The sequence below is a fragment of the Neomonachus schauinslandi genome, chromosome 9 (assembly GCF_002201575.2).
Source record: "Neomonachus schauinslandi chromosome 9, ASM220157v2, whole genome shotgun sequence".
In the NCBI taxonomy this organism is placed as follows: Eukaryota; Metazoa; Chordata; class Mammalia; order Carnivora; family Phocidae; genus Neomonachus; species Neomonachus schauinslandi.
The window spans coordinates 135,303,560-135,320,499 of NC_058411.1; the positions used below are offsets into that span (position 1 = coordinate 135,303,560).

Genomic DNA, 16,940 nt, shown 5'->3' on the forward strand with positions numbered 1-16,940 from the left:
TTTGAAAAAAGAAAGAAGAGGATTTAAAAAAAGAAAAAAGAAAAAAAAAAGGGAGAGGATGTGATCAGGCAGGGGAATAGAAAATACCATATACTAAAGATTTAGGGTATATTTTAATCTGTTAGAAGAAACTATCTCAAAATTTTAAAGAGAGAACAACTTATATATATAAGCCAAAAATACGGGTAACTACTATGAAGGGATAGAATATGACTCTAAAAATGAAAAATAAAAATGTTTTTTTTTAAAAAAAGGGATTGATATGATGTTGGTTGAAAAAGGGAAAAAGAAAAATTCAAAAAGAAAAAAAAAGAAAAAAAGACAGTTAAAAAAAAATTAACTTTGAAAAGCTAAAGAATCATGGTAAAAAAGCCATGAATTCTATGTGCAGTATTCCCGTAGCGCTGGAGTTCTGCCGTTCTCATTGATCGGTGAACTTGGTCTTGGCTGGCTGTTCTCGCTGATCTTCTGGGGAGGGGCCTGTTGCCGTGGTTTCCAAATGTTTCTGCCGGAGGCGGAATTGCCCCTCCCTTGCCCCCTCCCGGCTAAGTGTTCTGCTCGGGTTTGCTCTCCCGGGCTTTTGTTCCCTGAGAGCTTTCCGGACAGCTTTGGATGCGGAGAATGAAAATGGCGGCCTCCCAATCTCTGCCCCGGAGGAGCCGAGAACTCGGGGCCCCGCTTCTCAGTGAGCCCCCAGAGAAAAGCCGTCAGTCACTCCCGTCTCCCCGGTCTCTGGCCGCACTCCGTGCTCACCCGGCCTGTGACCGCGCGTTTCTATCTCTGGCACCCGACCCCGGGTGGAGTCTCCAAACCCAGCAAATCCCTGCGGTGCACTCCCACGCAGCTCCTCCCGGGGGAGGAAGGTGAGTCTCCCCGGATGTGCCGCTTGTTGGGTCCCTGCTGGAGGAGCAGGGGCCCGACTGCCGCAGATCATGGTTTATGGCAACCCCGAGCTGAGAGCCCACGCCTGGGCTCCGCCTCTGCAGCCGGCTTCCCTGCTCCGTTACCTGGGAGCTCTGCCACACTCAGGCACCCCTGGTCTTTCTGTGATCCCGAGGGTCCTAAGACCACACTGTCCCGGAGGGTTCCACCCCCCGCTTAGCCACCAGAGTGACGTCCCTCGGCGGAGCAGACTTTTAAAAGTTCTGATTTTGTGCTCCGCGGCTCTATCACTTGCCAGAAGCGGCCGATGGAGGCCCCTCCCCCGCCGTCTATCCTCCCGAATATCGCCTCGGATTCACTTCTCCGCACGTCCTACCTTCCAGAAAGTGGTCGCTTTTCTGTTCAGACAGTTGTTGTTATTCCTTTCTTCAATCTCCTGTTGGGTTTGTAGGTGTTCAGAATGGTTTGATCCCTATCCAGCTGAATTCCTGAGAGGAGACGAAATCCAGGTCTCCTACTCTTCTGCCATCTTGCTCCGCCTAACAGGATCAGAATTTAATACAGAACTTTCTGATCCATTTCTAACCCATCATATTTCCCCCTTTGTTGGTTTTTTGCATCATGCCAATGGTGAAGGCAAGAAAAGAGCCAAAGCCCAAATGAAAAATAACAACAACTATAAGAGCAACAAATCTGGCCTCAGGAAAGTTATGAAATGAAAGGAAGCAAAGCCAAATGTGCACACCATGCATGTGTCCTGATTGCAATTTGATGTGCTTCTAAACTAGAAGACAAGCAATGCCAGTTCTCTAGGCTCTGGCCCAAGGCACACCTCAAACAACCTGGGTCATGCTGTTCTCTCTGATGTAGAAATACCTAGATCACTGTTCCTGGGGAAGGCATAACAGGGGTTCTGCAGGGAAACATGACAGAGTTGGGTGGAGGGCAAAGTCCTGAGTTTTTACCTCTACATGGAAGGAACGTTCTAGAAGATCTTAGTATCTAAATGCCAAAACCACTTTGGAAGAATTATTTTCCAAGCTTACTATTCATAGAGAAAAGAGGTATTAGGAGCCAGAAACCATGGAATACGAGCCAAAGTCTTAGAGCTGAAGCAGGAAAAGTTTAGATTAGCCAGTAAGGGAAATGTTGTTGAGACAGAACCATTGGGGAGTGAGCAGGGTCCCACGGGAAGGGGCTTAGGGACTCCCAGAGCCAAGCTTCTAGAGCGCATTAGATAAAATGACTGCAAAGGACTCCAGTGGTCTTTTCTGGCCCCAGGAGATAATTGGTTAGCTGAGCAGAGCTGTCTCACCCATGGGCCAATGATAAATTATAACAATCCATTATTTAAAAAAAAAAAAAAAAGGAAAAAGAAGGTGGTTTTTCTTTTCCCCTCTTTCTAAAAATGAATTTTATGTCTGTAAGGAGCACCAGGCAAATAGACCCTAGAGACTGAGGTTTTCTATTAGATCACATAATAGTGACTTCACTGAGCAAAAGCAGTGCACCTCCTCTGTAAATTCTCCCAGCATCCCTCAAAACTTACTTCAAAAGCTGAGTTTCTCTGCCCACCCTACTACCACCTACACAACACCCCTACTTGATATGAGAGAGTTCCTTGGTGCTGAGGGCCACTCAGCATCTGACCCTCTCTGCTGAGCCTGCCAACAAGGGAGCTAGTTAAAATGTGTAGGACTCTGTTATGTGGACGTGTGCTCATTAGGATGTCAGCCAGCCAGCAATGTGTAGCATAGAAGACAAGATGAGGGATAGCTTGGAATGATTTTTAGCTGTTATGAAGACATAAAAGGACTAATATGGTCCCTTGGGATTGGTGGGACATACCTGTTGATTTTCTCACTATTCTCTGAAACGCCTACCTCCTCCCCCAATTTTCAATGGAAAGAAGTATGTTCCTCTAAATGAAATACTCGTTTTTCTCTAAATGCACAAAAAAGGTATTGAAAGCTGGTTTTCCATAACCAACGACAGCACCCTGAGCTATTTATAACCCAGTTACAATCCCTGAAAGTCCATTTGCACTATACTAGTCCTAATGAGTTCTTGATAGGTGCATAGCAAGAGGAAAAATCAAAACAACCTATAATTAGGGCTCAGCAGCATCTCAATCTCTGGAAAACACCACTAAAATGGTCTACACTGACCTCAAGAGTTGCTTTCCCCGGAGAATTCTTCCTGCCAAGAATTCATTGGAGCTCAAGGCCCAACATACTCATATCTTGGCTCTCCTGACTGGGGGTCCTTTGGGGAGTAGGTATTGGAAGGAAGGGTGGAGTGCTTCTAGAAATATGAAGATACATTCCAGAGACTTGGAACCAGCTGTGGCATTTGGTACTCTGTGATTCAGATGATGATAATGTAGTCATATTCTAGATCAGTATTGTCAAACTGAAAGCTAGAAAGATCCCCACCACTCCAGATGGACCTTATCAGATCAATCTTAAGCAGACCAGGAAGGCACAAGACTCTAAACAAGAAAAGGAAACATAACCTGAGAGAGAAACATTGGGGTTAGATTTCACTTGAGTGGCTAAGCAGAATTGAAGCTCTCTAAAGAAGAATCAAGCTGTTAATGCCTTATAGAATGCATGTTCTGGGCCTGGGAATCCCAAGAAGTGTACCTCATTACTTTCACATGCCATGGTGGGTGGTAATTAAAGACAGGGACTCTGGAGCTGGCTGTGTCCAAATTCTGGTTTTAGCATTAGTTATACAAACTTAGGCAAGTTACATAACTTCTCTGCACCTTCCTTTCCTTATTTTTAAAATGGGAGTAACAGCACCTACCTTAGAGCATTGTTGTGATAATGAATTGAGTTAATTTGTATATAAAAGCACTTGTGACAGTGCTGATGCATAGAAAGTAATGTGTAAGTGCTCATTGTTGTATTGCTATTCTATATTTATTATACATAATTTATGCAATATATATCATAATTACATACTGTAATTGAATATTATAAAATATTATAATTAATATTATAAAATATTATAATTAATAATCATTGTTACATGTAACCATGGATTATATTCTATTATATTGTGATATGTTATATACTATATGTTATATATCATATCATGTATCATATATTCTTCTTTATTGGTGACTACATCTGCCTTGAAGCTCTGAGGATAAATTGATGTCCACTTTTTTCTCAAAAGTTGTAATTGCTTTCTAAATGTTCTGAAAAATATTCCATGTAAGCCTACTCAACACTAGCTCTGACATATACTAGCTGTAGGAGCTGGACAGACCTGCTTTAAGTCCCAGTTTATTGAACTTGGAAACAAGGTCAAGTGAGGATTTAAATAAGAGGGAGCAAAGCGGCCCAGCCAGTGTGCTCTGCATGAGTTACAACAGGGCCACACAGGGAGCACTTTTGCCTCTCAAATGAGCAGCAGGATCTAGGAGAATAGGAGCACTTGGCTGGTTGTCTCTGACAACAACTGTTCTTTTATCTCAGTGTGCCCTACAAATATTATTATTTTCTCTGAGTTCATAATAGAAAGTCTGAGAAGGACATTGCATGTGAGGCATTGAGTACCAGGCCTGGTACATAGTAGGTGCACCAAATGCGTTGTCTTGTGGGCAGGCTGCTGGCAGTGGTGAGGGAGAAGGAGGAGAAGGGGGAGCAACTGTCTTTGCTATAGTTACTTGTTTCTGGTAGAAGGGGACTTGGAACTTGCCATAATCTCCCTGCTTCAAGCCAAGAGGCTACATAGGCTACCAGTGTTGTCCATGTCCCTCAGAAGTCCTGGGTATTGTGAAAAGTGTATTGACCGTGAGACCATGGACAGTCTGATGACTGTCTGTCCCCATTTGGCTGGAATGAGAGGGATTCCAGGAGGTGAGAGTTGCAGTGCTTTCAAGGGAATCCTCACTTTGAATATGGGAGTTGGACTTTCTGAATCACATTTTCCAATTGTCACATGTGTAAAATAAAGCCTGACTTACAGAACTCTTTTAAAAAAAAAGATTGTATTTTTTTTTATTTTAGAGAGAAAAAGAGAGAGAGAGTCCACAGGGGGTGAGGGGCAGAGGGAAAGAGAGTCTCAAACAGACTCCCTGCTGAGCTTGAAGCCCAATGAGGGGCTTGATCTCAGACCGTGAGATCATAACCAGAGCTGAAACCAAGAGTTGGGCACTTCACTGACTGCACCACCCAGGTGACCTTAGAACTTTCATTATCAAATAAGAAAGTCTATATAAAGTATGTGAGACAGAGTATAAGCAGAAGAAATGTTACACATGTTCTGTCCCCACCCCACCCCAGTAGTTGGCATCAGAGTGTGAATATAGGCTCCACAAGTTGGTGGCTGTATAAAATTGGGCAAACTGTGGAAATTTTCAGGGTCTCAATTTTATCATCAATTAAATGGTCATAATGATGCTGACCTCGATGGGTTAGAATGGGATTAAATGAAAAAAGAGAATTACTCCAAGGGAGCAATTAATAGATAGGATTTCCCTTCTTATCTTCTTCCCTTCTTTTCTTTCTTCCAGTTGATTTTCAGTCCATGAATTTTATAAAAAATTGACCCTTCTGAGAAATAAGCCTTCCAAACACTGACCCATGGTAGCCTCTGCATTTCTCAGTTGAGAGAATTCCGGAAGTGGTACTTGTCCGTGTTATCCATGCCCTTCCCCCAGAGAAGATGGTGTTCTGTGGAGACCTGCACAAGGCTCTATAAAACAACCTTCAGGAACACTGAGGAGCTGGCCAAGATATGAATAGCATGACACTAACTTGACACAGCTGACAAGTTCTGGTTTCTAAATCCCACTGGTCTTCCTTCATCTTTAAAATGCCCCATGGGAACTGAATGAGGAATATAAAAATGGGTATAAACCTCTCCCACATCTGCTAGAATGAAAACCTGATTGTTATACTCGATTTAATGTTTCTCTTCCTCCCTCCCTCCCCGCCCCTTCCTCCCTCCATCCTTCCTTCCCCCTTCCTTCCTTCTTTTCAACTTTACCATTGTTTCTTTAGTTGCTTCCATTCTCATCTGAATCATCATTTCTTTGTCTCTCTTAATTCTTCGACTTCATTTTAGTTATCTCTATCCTTTATCAGCAGTAATCGTGGATGGATTTTGTTTTTCTTTGGATAATTCATACAATCATATACTTAATGGATATTTATTGGTCACCTTCAATTGGTTCAGACACTGTGTGAGATGCTGATGAAGAGAACAGAGGTGCAATCTCATAGTTTCTTTAATGAATCACTCTTCTGTATTCAAAAAATTATATATGAATACATTAAAAAGGAGAGGCTTGTCACATACATTGTCTCATTTTATTCTCACTCATGTAAGGATTAGGGAAAATAATTAACTTGCCTAAGGTCAGTGGCTAGAAAGTGGTAAGATTCATGATTCAATCCAAGATATTTCACTAAAGCACAATGGTTCATTCTAATTTGGGTGAGCAGTGAAATAATTCATTTGGTCTTCTCGTTTTTCTTCTTTTAGAACTGGTTACTTGAATGTTTTTACTATTAAGGTCTTCCTTGGACAAAATATGAACTCAAGAGAGTTTTACTTTGGTGACTTCTTCTACCCCAAACAGTCCCTATCTTCATCATGTCAAGTTTAACACCTTTATTTTTTTTTAAGATTTTATTTATTTATTTGAGAGATAGAGGGAGAGTGAGAAGAAGCAGACACCCTGCTGAGCAGGGAGCCCAATGTGGGACTCAATCCCAGGACCCTGCCTTTGGCTCATGCTTAACTGACTGAGCCACCCAGGCGCCCAAGTTTATCATCTTTAAAAGCCACCCACACACAAACACATATTCTGAACCATCCCATAGCCAGGATTCTTTCTTTCTTCCCCACCCCCACAATCCAACTATGTCTGGTAATTGTCTCATTCCCTTAAATACTTATTCTCTGAAACTAGCTATTTGATAGACTAACACTAACTTGTGTGCTTACTTATGAGAAGCTGTTAGTGTCAATGCTACTTCATTTTGGCTGGAGACATTGCCTTAACCCACAAAAATTGTGGCCGAGAGAGTCAGGCAGTGCCTGGGAATTACAGAAAGAATATGTGGACTTGGGGAACTTCTAGTCATACTGTATCATTTTCTAAAGACATTAAGGTCTATTTGACTTAAATGAACAGTACTTAGCAATGTCAGTAATCTACAGCCATTGGGTAGACCACAACATTTCAATGTAATATTGAAATTCAGGCTACCCAGGAAAGACTGGAAAATTTCTAAGAGGACAAATAGCTAAGAATCTGACTTTTGTCTTCTGTGTGTGTGTGTGTATGTGTGTGTGTGTGTATGTTTTACATATTGTTTGGTCAATTCTTTGTTGGATTATTAGATTTTTAACAAGGTAAATAAATTATTACCTCTACACTTGGAATGGAAACATTGGGTTTCAGTTTTTGGTTCTTTTTTTTCAAGTCCATTAAAACGCACATTTGTTTGGCCCTGGGTTCACACCATCTTGAAATAAGAGATTTAACAGCCTGGCTGGGTATGTGTCAAATGTGTTCAAAATCAGGAAGGTTTGGTGGAAAATACCAGTTCTCCTTCCCTTAGGACTAAGTAGATTTTCAGTTCTGCTGCAATGGGTGAGAAAGAGAGAGAGAAGCACGCGCCATTGCCATGTAGTCTTACAAGCTTCTTGGGCGTTTGACTCATCACTGTCCCTTGTGAGTGAGAAGAGGCTTTCTCATCTGGCATTTAGCTCCAGCACAACCAAAGGTTTTCTTGCCTGTTTCTAACACACTCAGCCTATGGAGAATGACCATTTCACCTTCTAGCCTCAAAGACATGAGATTGCCCATCTCTCTCCCTGTGTGCCTTGTCATACACCTTCCATCTTGCAGTCTTCCTTTAAACCCTATTAATCAGCACCTCTGAAAGGCCCCATTACGGAGAATATTTAAAGAGTGACAGGATAATACACTAGGAAATATACTGTGGGGAATATTATAGTCCTGGCAGGGCTAAATGACCTAACGTCATCTTAGTCTCCTGTGTTGCTTTGATTAATTAACCCCATTTCTCAGAATCCTTCAGAGTCCAGATCTCTCTCTGTACCAAAGCTTCTGAGTGACTAGTTCAAAGAAGTTTTTTCCCTCACTGGTGCCCTTTCTTTGCTGTAGGAGTGTCCTTACTCTTAAACTCCAGCTCTTGTCTCTAAATATTCATTTGACCAAGAAATATGATTACAGTTTGGTATGTGCTAGGCACAGTGCACAGGGCTGCTGAGGACCAAGCTGTGATCCCCAAATAACACTCAAGTAGCTCTCAGTCTGGAAAGGGAAGTTGATCAGAAAGAGTCCCTTGGGATACACAGAGGAGAAAGTGCTTAACTTTGCTTATAGTACAAGAGGAGGCAACGCATGTACTGAATCTCAAGGAATTGGTTATTGTTTGCCAAGCAGATGGGCCAAAGAAGGTTATTATAAGCAGGAGGGATGATGATGTGCAAATATATGGATGATTCTTGGAGTGAAGTAATTCAGTATATCCAGAATTTGAGGATCAGGTGGAGTAGTGGCAAAGGATAAGCATCAAGATCAGCTAAATAAGAAATGTTATATACAATAAGCCAAGGAGCTTGGTCTTTGTCCTATAGGTAGTGGGGAACCATTGAAAATGTTTTAGCAGAGGTGAGTGGTAAAAAGATCACTCTGGTAGAATAAAGGATAGAACCCAAAGGGGGACAAGAGGTGGGAGAGAACAGTCAAGAGGCTATTGGAAAAGCTGAGATATGAGAAAATTATAGAATCATGGGATTTGGGGCCACTGATGTGACTGTGGTCCTTTCTGCAGATACATTTCTATCTAATGGCCCTAACATTTTCTTGCATTTGAAAGAAAATATCAACTCTCTGTGATAGACCAATATATTCCAATGTGTTCTAACAGGCTTTCTGTGCCCTTTCAGGCCCTGGGGGGAAAAAAAAAATTCTCCAAAGTCCCCTTCTGATTTAAATATAGTTGAATATTTAATTCTGTAACCCTTCTGTCAGTCAATGATCATGGGATATTCTTAGTCTCCTACGATTTTAGAGGGGTCAGTCCCAAATTTCAAGGTGTTCGGGGGCACCTGGGTAACTCAGTCAGTTAAGCATCTGCCTTCGGCTCAGGTCATGATCTCAGGGTCCTGGCATCGAGTCCCACATTGGGCTCCCTGCTCAGCAGGGAGGAGGATTCTGCTTCTTCCTCTGCCCCTGCTCGCTCTCGTGCGCAAAAATAAATAAAATCTTAAAAAAAATTCAAGGTGTTGAAAATAACTATTGGAAGCCCAATAGCAAAAAGAAAGTTGATATAAGTGAAAAGAAAGGTCAATATAAGATGTGACAACAATTTTCTGTGAGTCTTCTTCAAACTGATAGAATAACACCTGCCATTGAGTTTGGAAGGAGTTATAAAACATACACAGTTTAAGTTCCTGATTTAGTGTCATTTCCATTTCTAACATGTATACAAATTGATATTAATTGGCTTTACCCATGTTCAAGCTGCTTATCCACTCCAGGACTTATTTCTGCAACTTTGAAAAGCAGGGCACAATAGCTGTCTTTGCCCCCTTTTCAGATCCGTCAACATGTGGAAAAATACTTTGTGAACTTTAATGTACTCTCAGAATAGATGGCTTTAATTATAATGTCTAAGGGCAAGTAGCTAATTAGTGACAGAGCCAAGATTAAAACCCAGATCTCCTGACTTCTAGCCTAACCATATGATGATTTGTTTACTTTTCTTTTTTTTATATATACCTCTCTCTGTTTCCAAGAGAATTTATCCCACAGTTTGTTTTTTTCCCCCACAGCAAACTTTGTCATATCACACACACACACACACACACACACACACACACACACACACACACACCCATGCTCTCTTCCTAATTCTGACAACTCTGTTTGGTACTTAGAGCAAAACTCTTAGAAGAATCTACAAAGAAAAGATGCATTTGTTAAACTGATGTTTTTGTTTGTTTGTTTTAATGAACAACAGACTTCTCAGCTTTGCTTTGGTGTTAGAATCACCTGTAGAGTTCTCTTAAAACTTTTGGTGTCCAAGCCCCACCAAGGACCTCTGAAATTAGGATGCCCTGAATTTCACAGAGTGGTTAAATCCAAGCACATGGATTTAGCTAAATGTAGCTAAAAATAGCCAGATGTGATTCCCGTGTGTGTGAGTGAGACCATTGGTACCCATGGTCTCAGGCATATAAATTCATGCAACACAACTGATCTTCATATGTTACTGTGTCTCCTGACTTACCCTATAGCCACTCCTCCCTGTACTGCAGACAACAAGCAAACCCCCAATGGTTATGTTATAAGTCCAGACATGATGCTAGATATACAGATGAGTAAACACAGTTGTTGTCCATGGGGCACTCTGGGAGTGGATGGACCACTTAAAGATGTAAACCTAATAAGAATGTGATATTTGCAGTGACATTCATATGTAAAAGTCCAGAAGTATTCAAGAACAGGGAGTACTCTGTTAGAGAAGGAGGCAGGAAGGAAGAAGCTTTAGAGGGGAGACTATCCCTGGGCAAGAGTTGAAGGTTGAATGAGAATTTTCCAAACAGAAGAAAGTAAGTCAAGCCAGTGCAAACAGAGAACAGGTAGCTGGTAGGAGAAGGTAGAAGGAAGATATTCTTGAAAGAGGAGGGAGCATGTGGAAGGAGTCACAAACAGCCTTGAGCTGTTTGTGGGAACTTCAGATAGGCAGGATCAGTGATGAGTATTGTTTGAGGAGATGGGAGGCCTCAGTGGATGAGGATGGAGAGACCAGCAGGGGCCAGTCAAAAAGGGCCTTAGATTTAGGTACCATGCTTGACACTGTGCTGTGCTATTCTCAAGACATAGCATGGCTCTCCATTCTCATTTTTCTAATGAGATTATATATTACATATATAAATATATGTTCTATATAAATATATAAATGAATAAACATATATAAATATGTAATATATAAATATATTTAATATATACTATTACAGAAATAATAAAATACATGATATATAATATAATAGATAATAAAATAAATATATATTTAATATAAATATAATATATAGAAATATAAACCCAACTAAGGAGCTATTCCTAATAACATTTCTGAACCAAGAGAGATATTCTGATGCAAGTGGTTCTATCATCTGTTTCCTTTTTAGTAAAAAGAGGCACAGATGTTTTTTGGAAGCCCTGTCCACTCATCTGCTGCTTTCCAGTGCAGGTTACTGCAGGAAACCCTTCTCCCAATTCCCGCTCTGCCCTCCATTCCTCCCATGCCAGCCTACAGAGCCTCTGGAATCCTCACTCGGTTCTCATTTCTTGTGGGTGACAGCATCTTTGTTCTGAGGAGAACTATTGAGATTAAAAACAAGCTGTCAGCCAGTCACTGGGCAGGAGGGAACAACATTCCAGATAGAGAGCTTGCAGTGAAGAGGCAGAGATTTCAGGGCTAGTCAAATCACAGGAGATTCAGGACTGAGCTCTAGGTCCAGAGAACACTAGTGATCTAAGTTGAGATATGAGCATTGTCAACCCATCCCTATGAACCACACACCTGCTGTAAGAGATGAGGAGAAACCATGGCTTCCTTTTCCACCTGTGATTGGCCCTGGGCCTTGACTGGGAATGAATGGATGGTAGACTTAGGACTGTGGAGCTGAATCCAGATGCCCGTATCACCTGCCAGCTCCCCTCACCAGACTTAGCTCAAGACCTGGGAAGCCTGAGATTGTAGACTGATGGGAAGGGATGGGGTGACCAGGTGGGGACTGAACTCACATAGGAAAGTCAAGATGAACATTGACCATTAACGTGCGACAGATATACACAAGTGCTCACCTGTGGAAGTGTCCAGGTCACAGAAATATACTCTTTGGAACTCACAAGGGACGATGCCTCATATTCCAGGAAGTGAGAGGAGAGTGGAAAAGGAGAAAGTGTTACTTAGAATAGGAGTTCAGACCCTGATATCTGGATGATCTGGTTCAAATCTGATTCTGTTATCACTGGTGATACCTGTATCTCACTAGGGCAAAGATTGTGTCTGTCTTAGTCATCCTGATATCCCAACACCCACAAAGGAAAACAAATTTTTATTGATTTATTTAAAAAGTTGATTCTTGGGGATTTTTAAAATAACGTTGAACTTTATTTTCTTCCTCTATTAAATGTAAGTAGAAATACCTACCGTGTTCTGGTGAAGATTAGCTAATTGAACATATGAAAGTCCCTACTAGAGTGCCAACCTCCTACTCGTAATAAATTGCAAATAAATGTTGGTTGGCTTCTCTCTTTCACTTTCTTGTGTCCCTGTGTGATTTACATAGAATAGTCCGAGAATCAGACTGTTGGTTATATAGCAGTTGACCACTGGTGTATCTCCTGGGAAGGAATTATGGGACAGTATAATATAATATTTTGTGTACCAGTAAATAACTGGCACTTATTTGTGAGGTAATTGACTGAGAAACTGCCTTATATTTTAATCTTCCCGCAGTAATGATCTAAGTACCTTGCACTCAGTAGCGATTCAAGAAATTTTTATTGATTGGATAATTTAAGAGATATTTGCAACTTTTACTCTTTTAATGTTAGACTTGGGAATACTCAAGTCAATGAGGTTGCAAGTATGAGGTGAGCTGGGCTAGATCAGTGAACAGGAATTAAAAGTACCCACTCCCAATTTCTAGCATGGTTGTTGGTATTCTTTTTGGTAAAACATTCTAAGATTTTCCTTCTACCTGCAAGGGTTTGGGGGTGGAGGCAGAATCTGTGTGTAAGAGAGATTAAAGAGACCAATCATTCTGGCAAAATGTTTATGTTTAGAAAGTCATGAACATTTAAGAAGTCAACCAGGATCACCCCATCGGTGAAAATTCCAAGTTACTAGGAGTTATTGAAGCAAGGGAGGTACCTAATTGCACTTTTAGGGAGACTTGTTTTAGCAATGAGGAAAGACCAGTGAGGAATTTAGTGAAGGATGCTTTGGTGAAGCAAGGACTGAGGAAGGGAAAAAGCAGATTTGTCATTTATGTTTGGACCTATTGAGTCAGACCTGTTGGTAGCAGGAATAGTGGGCATATATTTCAAGTGCTGGTGGGTACTTTCCAACTTCAGCCAGACACAAGGGATAGGTACACAGTAAGAAGGTAGGGCTAGATAATGACTATAAGTTGTCCATCAAAGCCATAGAAAACATGAGTTCTTCCAGAGGAATTAAAGAGAGGACACATTATGAAAGCCTGAGAATTGGAGAACACCCACCAGCAGGACAGAGAGGAAAACTCTCTGTGTAGTAGCAGATAGGATTGAGAGGTCTTATTCACAAAGGTGAAAGGACCAAGAGAGCCTTCTATCATATCGCAGAAGTCAAGATAAAGAGAAAGTCAAGAAGGAGGAGTGGCCAGCTGGGATACACAGCAGAATTGTCAAGAGCATGGAAACCAAGGAGAAACACATTTGCACCCAGCCAGTTGCTTTCAATGCCAAGATCCTTTAATGCCATTGTGACTTTCATAAAGGCAGCTCAGTTGACAAGTGACACGATGTCAAAGAAATATCAGGGAGATTGGTTAAAAGGAAATGAAAGCACAAGTATAGAGCATTCATCTGGAAGTTTGGCCGTGAAGGGAAGGAGACATGCAAAAGTAGTGAGTAGAGCCCTTTAAAATCATTTCAAGATTTAGGAAAAAAACAAGGTATTTAAAGCTGATTCAGTTGAGGGGGGAATTCTGGAGATATTAAATATTAAGATGGAGAACTATAGTAAGGAAGCAAAAATCCCTCAGCAGGCAGAGAGGAGCTCAGGACAACTGGAAAACTGGCCCCTCCCTGAGATAAATGGCTAGAAGAAAAGAGGTAAGTGGGTATAAATTAATATCATGTTATTTTACCTTTGAAAATACCTCACGGCTTACAGGATCAGTTCAATTTTTCATTTAGATATTTTTCCTTAGGTCATTAAACCTTCACACTAACTCTGTTAAGAAAAAAACATTATTATTTCCATCTTACATTGTGTAAATGAAGTCTTAGATTAGGCAAGCGAATTCATCAATATACATATTAGAGAGTGGTGGAATTATCAATATATATATTGGAGAGTGGTGGAATTTGGCCAACATTTCAGATGTCCTAGTCTTAGGATAGTAGGCAAGGGCTAAGCCTTCACCATGCTCATCACACATCTGCACTTATGCTGGAGTATAAATCAAAAATGGCAGCAATGCTGTTGGGTGGCCTCAAGCTGTTAAATAAAGTATGTGTTGTGTGTGTGTGTGCACGTGCGCACTCATTGGGGAATGTTATGGATTGAATTATGTCTCCCAAAAGACACATTGAAGCCCTAACCCTTGCTACCTGTGAATGTAAATTTATTTGGAAATAGGCTCTTTGCAGATGCAATTAAGATGTAAGTTAAATGAGGTCATAGTGGAGTAGAGTAGGCCCTTCATCTAATATAACTAGTGTTCTTCTAAGAGGAGAGGTACAGAGACAGACGTACAGAGAGATGACAGTCAGATAATGATGGAGGCAGAGACTGGAACAAGCCAAGGATTGCCAGCAAACACCAGATACTAGAAGGTGCAAAGAAGGATTCCTCCCTGCAGGTTTCTGAGGGAGCATGGCCCTGCTGGCACCTTGATTTCAGACTTGTGGCCTCCAGAACTGTAAGACAATAAATTTACATTGTTTTAAGCTGCTCGTTTATGATACTTTATTATGGCAGCCTTAGGAAACTAACACAGAGGGATATCATTTAGATAGTTCATGAAAACCTGAATAGAAAAGAGAAGGTGTGAATGACCAAACTGGAGGGTAAGTGTAGGAGCCCACAAAGGAGTGAAGACAGCCCTGGAGTAAGTGTTTGCAATGGACCAAGACTGGTAGTATAGTAGTGTGGCTAAACACAATATTTTTGGAATGAGACACAAATAGGTTCAAATCGTTGTCTGCCTCTATTTAGCTGGGAGGCACTGAGAATGTTATTTAAAGTTTTTAAGGCCACTTACTTATTTGCAGAATGGATATAATAATTCTGACACCATGGAATTATTTTGAAGATTAAATGGCATGAGACATGTAAAAGGTGCACCACGGTACCTTTTAGTGCTCGATAAATTTAAGTGAGTTGGTAATGGTTGGAATAGTTAGAGTTGTTGTTTACACCATTCCCATATATGCCTTTTTCTAGCAGCATTTTTGTCCAAAGCTATAGACGGTAGAAGCAGAGAATGATGAGGACAGAAACTAACACTGAAGTAACTTGTTTTACATTAAAGATACCATAATGCTATGGGTAGTGGTATTATCCGTAGTAGAGGTCATGGTAAGGAGAAAGATAGAGAGGAAGGGGAACTGTGGTTTTGGATTACTACGGTCCAGACAATTTCCAGGTGCTTTGCATATATTAGAATGTGAAATGTAGTGGAGAGGACAACATTGACATTCCAAATCCAAGACTGAGAATGAATTCAGTTAATACAGAGGACATGGTTTTGGTCTCAGTTATGAAAACTGAAAGTAATTCCAGGTAACAGAGAGGAGATGGAGGACAAGACCAAGTATTAAGAAAAAAAAAAAAGTAACATATTAAAAAAGATAGTTGGGCGGAGCAAGATGGCAGAGGAGTAGGAGACCTGGATTTCATCTCCTCTCAGGAATTCAGCTGGATAGGGATCAAACCATTCTGAACACCTACAAACCCAACAGGAGATTGAAGAAAGGAATAACAACAACTCTCTGAACAGAAAAGCGACCACTTTCTGGAAGGTAGGACGTGCGGAGAAGTGAATCCGAGGCGATATTCGGGAGGATAGATGGCGGGGGAGGGGCCTCTGTCGGCCGCTTCTGGCAAGTGATAGAGCAGCAGAGCACAAAATCAGAACTTTTAAAAGTCTGCTCCGCCGAGGGACGTCACTCTGGAGGCTAAGCGGGAGTGGAACCCTCCAGGACAGTGTGGTCTTAGGACCCTCGGGATCACAGAAAGACCGGGGGTGCCGGACTGCGGCAGAGCTCCCAGGTGATGGAGCAGGGAAGCCGGCTGCAGAGGCGGAGCCCAGGCGGGGGCTCTCAGCTCGGGGTTGCCATAAACCCGATCCGCGGCACAGTCGGGCCACTGCTCCTCCAGCAGGGACCCAACAAGCGGCACATCCGGGGAGACTCACCTTCCTCCCCCCGGAGGAGCCGCGCGGGAGTGCACCGCAGGGATCTGCTGGATTTGGAGACTCCACCCGGGGTCGGGTGCCAGAGATAGAAACGCGCGGTCACAGGCCGGGTGAGCACGGAGTGCGGCCGGAGACCGGGGAGACGGGAGTGACTGACGGCTTTTCTCTGGGGGCTCACTGAGGAGCAGAGCCCCAAGTTCTCGGCTCCTCCGGGGCGGAGATTGGGAGGCCGCCATTTTCACTCTCCGCCTCCAAAGCTGTACGGAAAGCTCGCAGGGAACAAAAGCCCCGGAGTGCAAACCCGAGCAGATTACTTAGCCGGGAGGGGGCAAGGGCGGGGCAATTCCGCCTCCGGCAGAAACATTTGGAAACCACGGCACAGGCCCCTCCCCAGAAGATCAGCGAGAACAGCCAGCCAAGACCAAGTTTACCGATCAATGAGAATGGCAGAACTCCAGTGCTAGGGGAATACAGCACGGAGAATCCATGGCTTTTTTACCATGATTCTGTAGTCTTTCAAAGTTAATTTTTTTTTTAACTTTCTTTCTTTTTTTTTTTTTTTGAATTTTTCTTTTTCCCTTTTTCAACCAACATCTTATCAATCCCTTTTTTTAAAAAAAAACATTTTTATTTTTCATTTTTAGAGTCATATTCTATCCCTTCATAGTAGTTACCCGTATTTTTGGCTTATATATATAAGTTGTTCTCTCTTTAAAATTTTGAGATAGTTTCTTCTAACAGATTAAAATATACCCTAAATCTCTAGTATATGGTGTTTTCTATTCCCCTGCCTGATCACATCCTCTCCCTTTCTTTTTTTCTTTTTTCTTTTTTTAAATCCTCTTCTTTCTTTTTTCAAA

The 16,940-nt window shown here is 41.8% G+C and overlaps 1 protein-coding gene across 1 annotated transcript in view; it reads left to right on the top strand.

Annotated features, from left to right (window-relative positions):
* Positions 1–16,940, top strand: part of AGBL1 (AGBL carboxypeptidase 1) — a 738,230-nt gene that overhangs the window by 644,428 nt on the left and 76,862 nt on the right. The window contains exon 22 of the mRNA XM_021680442.2: positions 8,975–8,992. Within this exon, the coding sequence (XP_021536117.2) occupies positions 8,975–8,992 (18 nt within the window). The remainder of the gene's footprint in view (positions 1–8,974; positions 8,993–16,940) is intronic.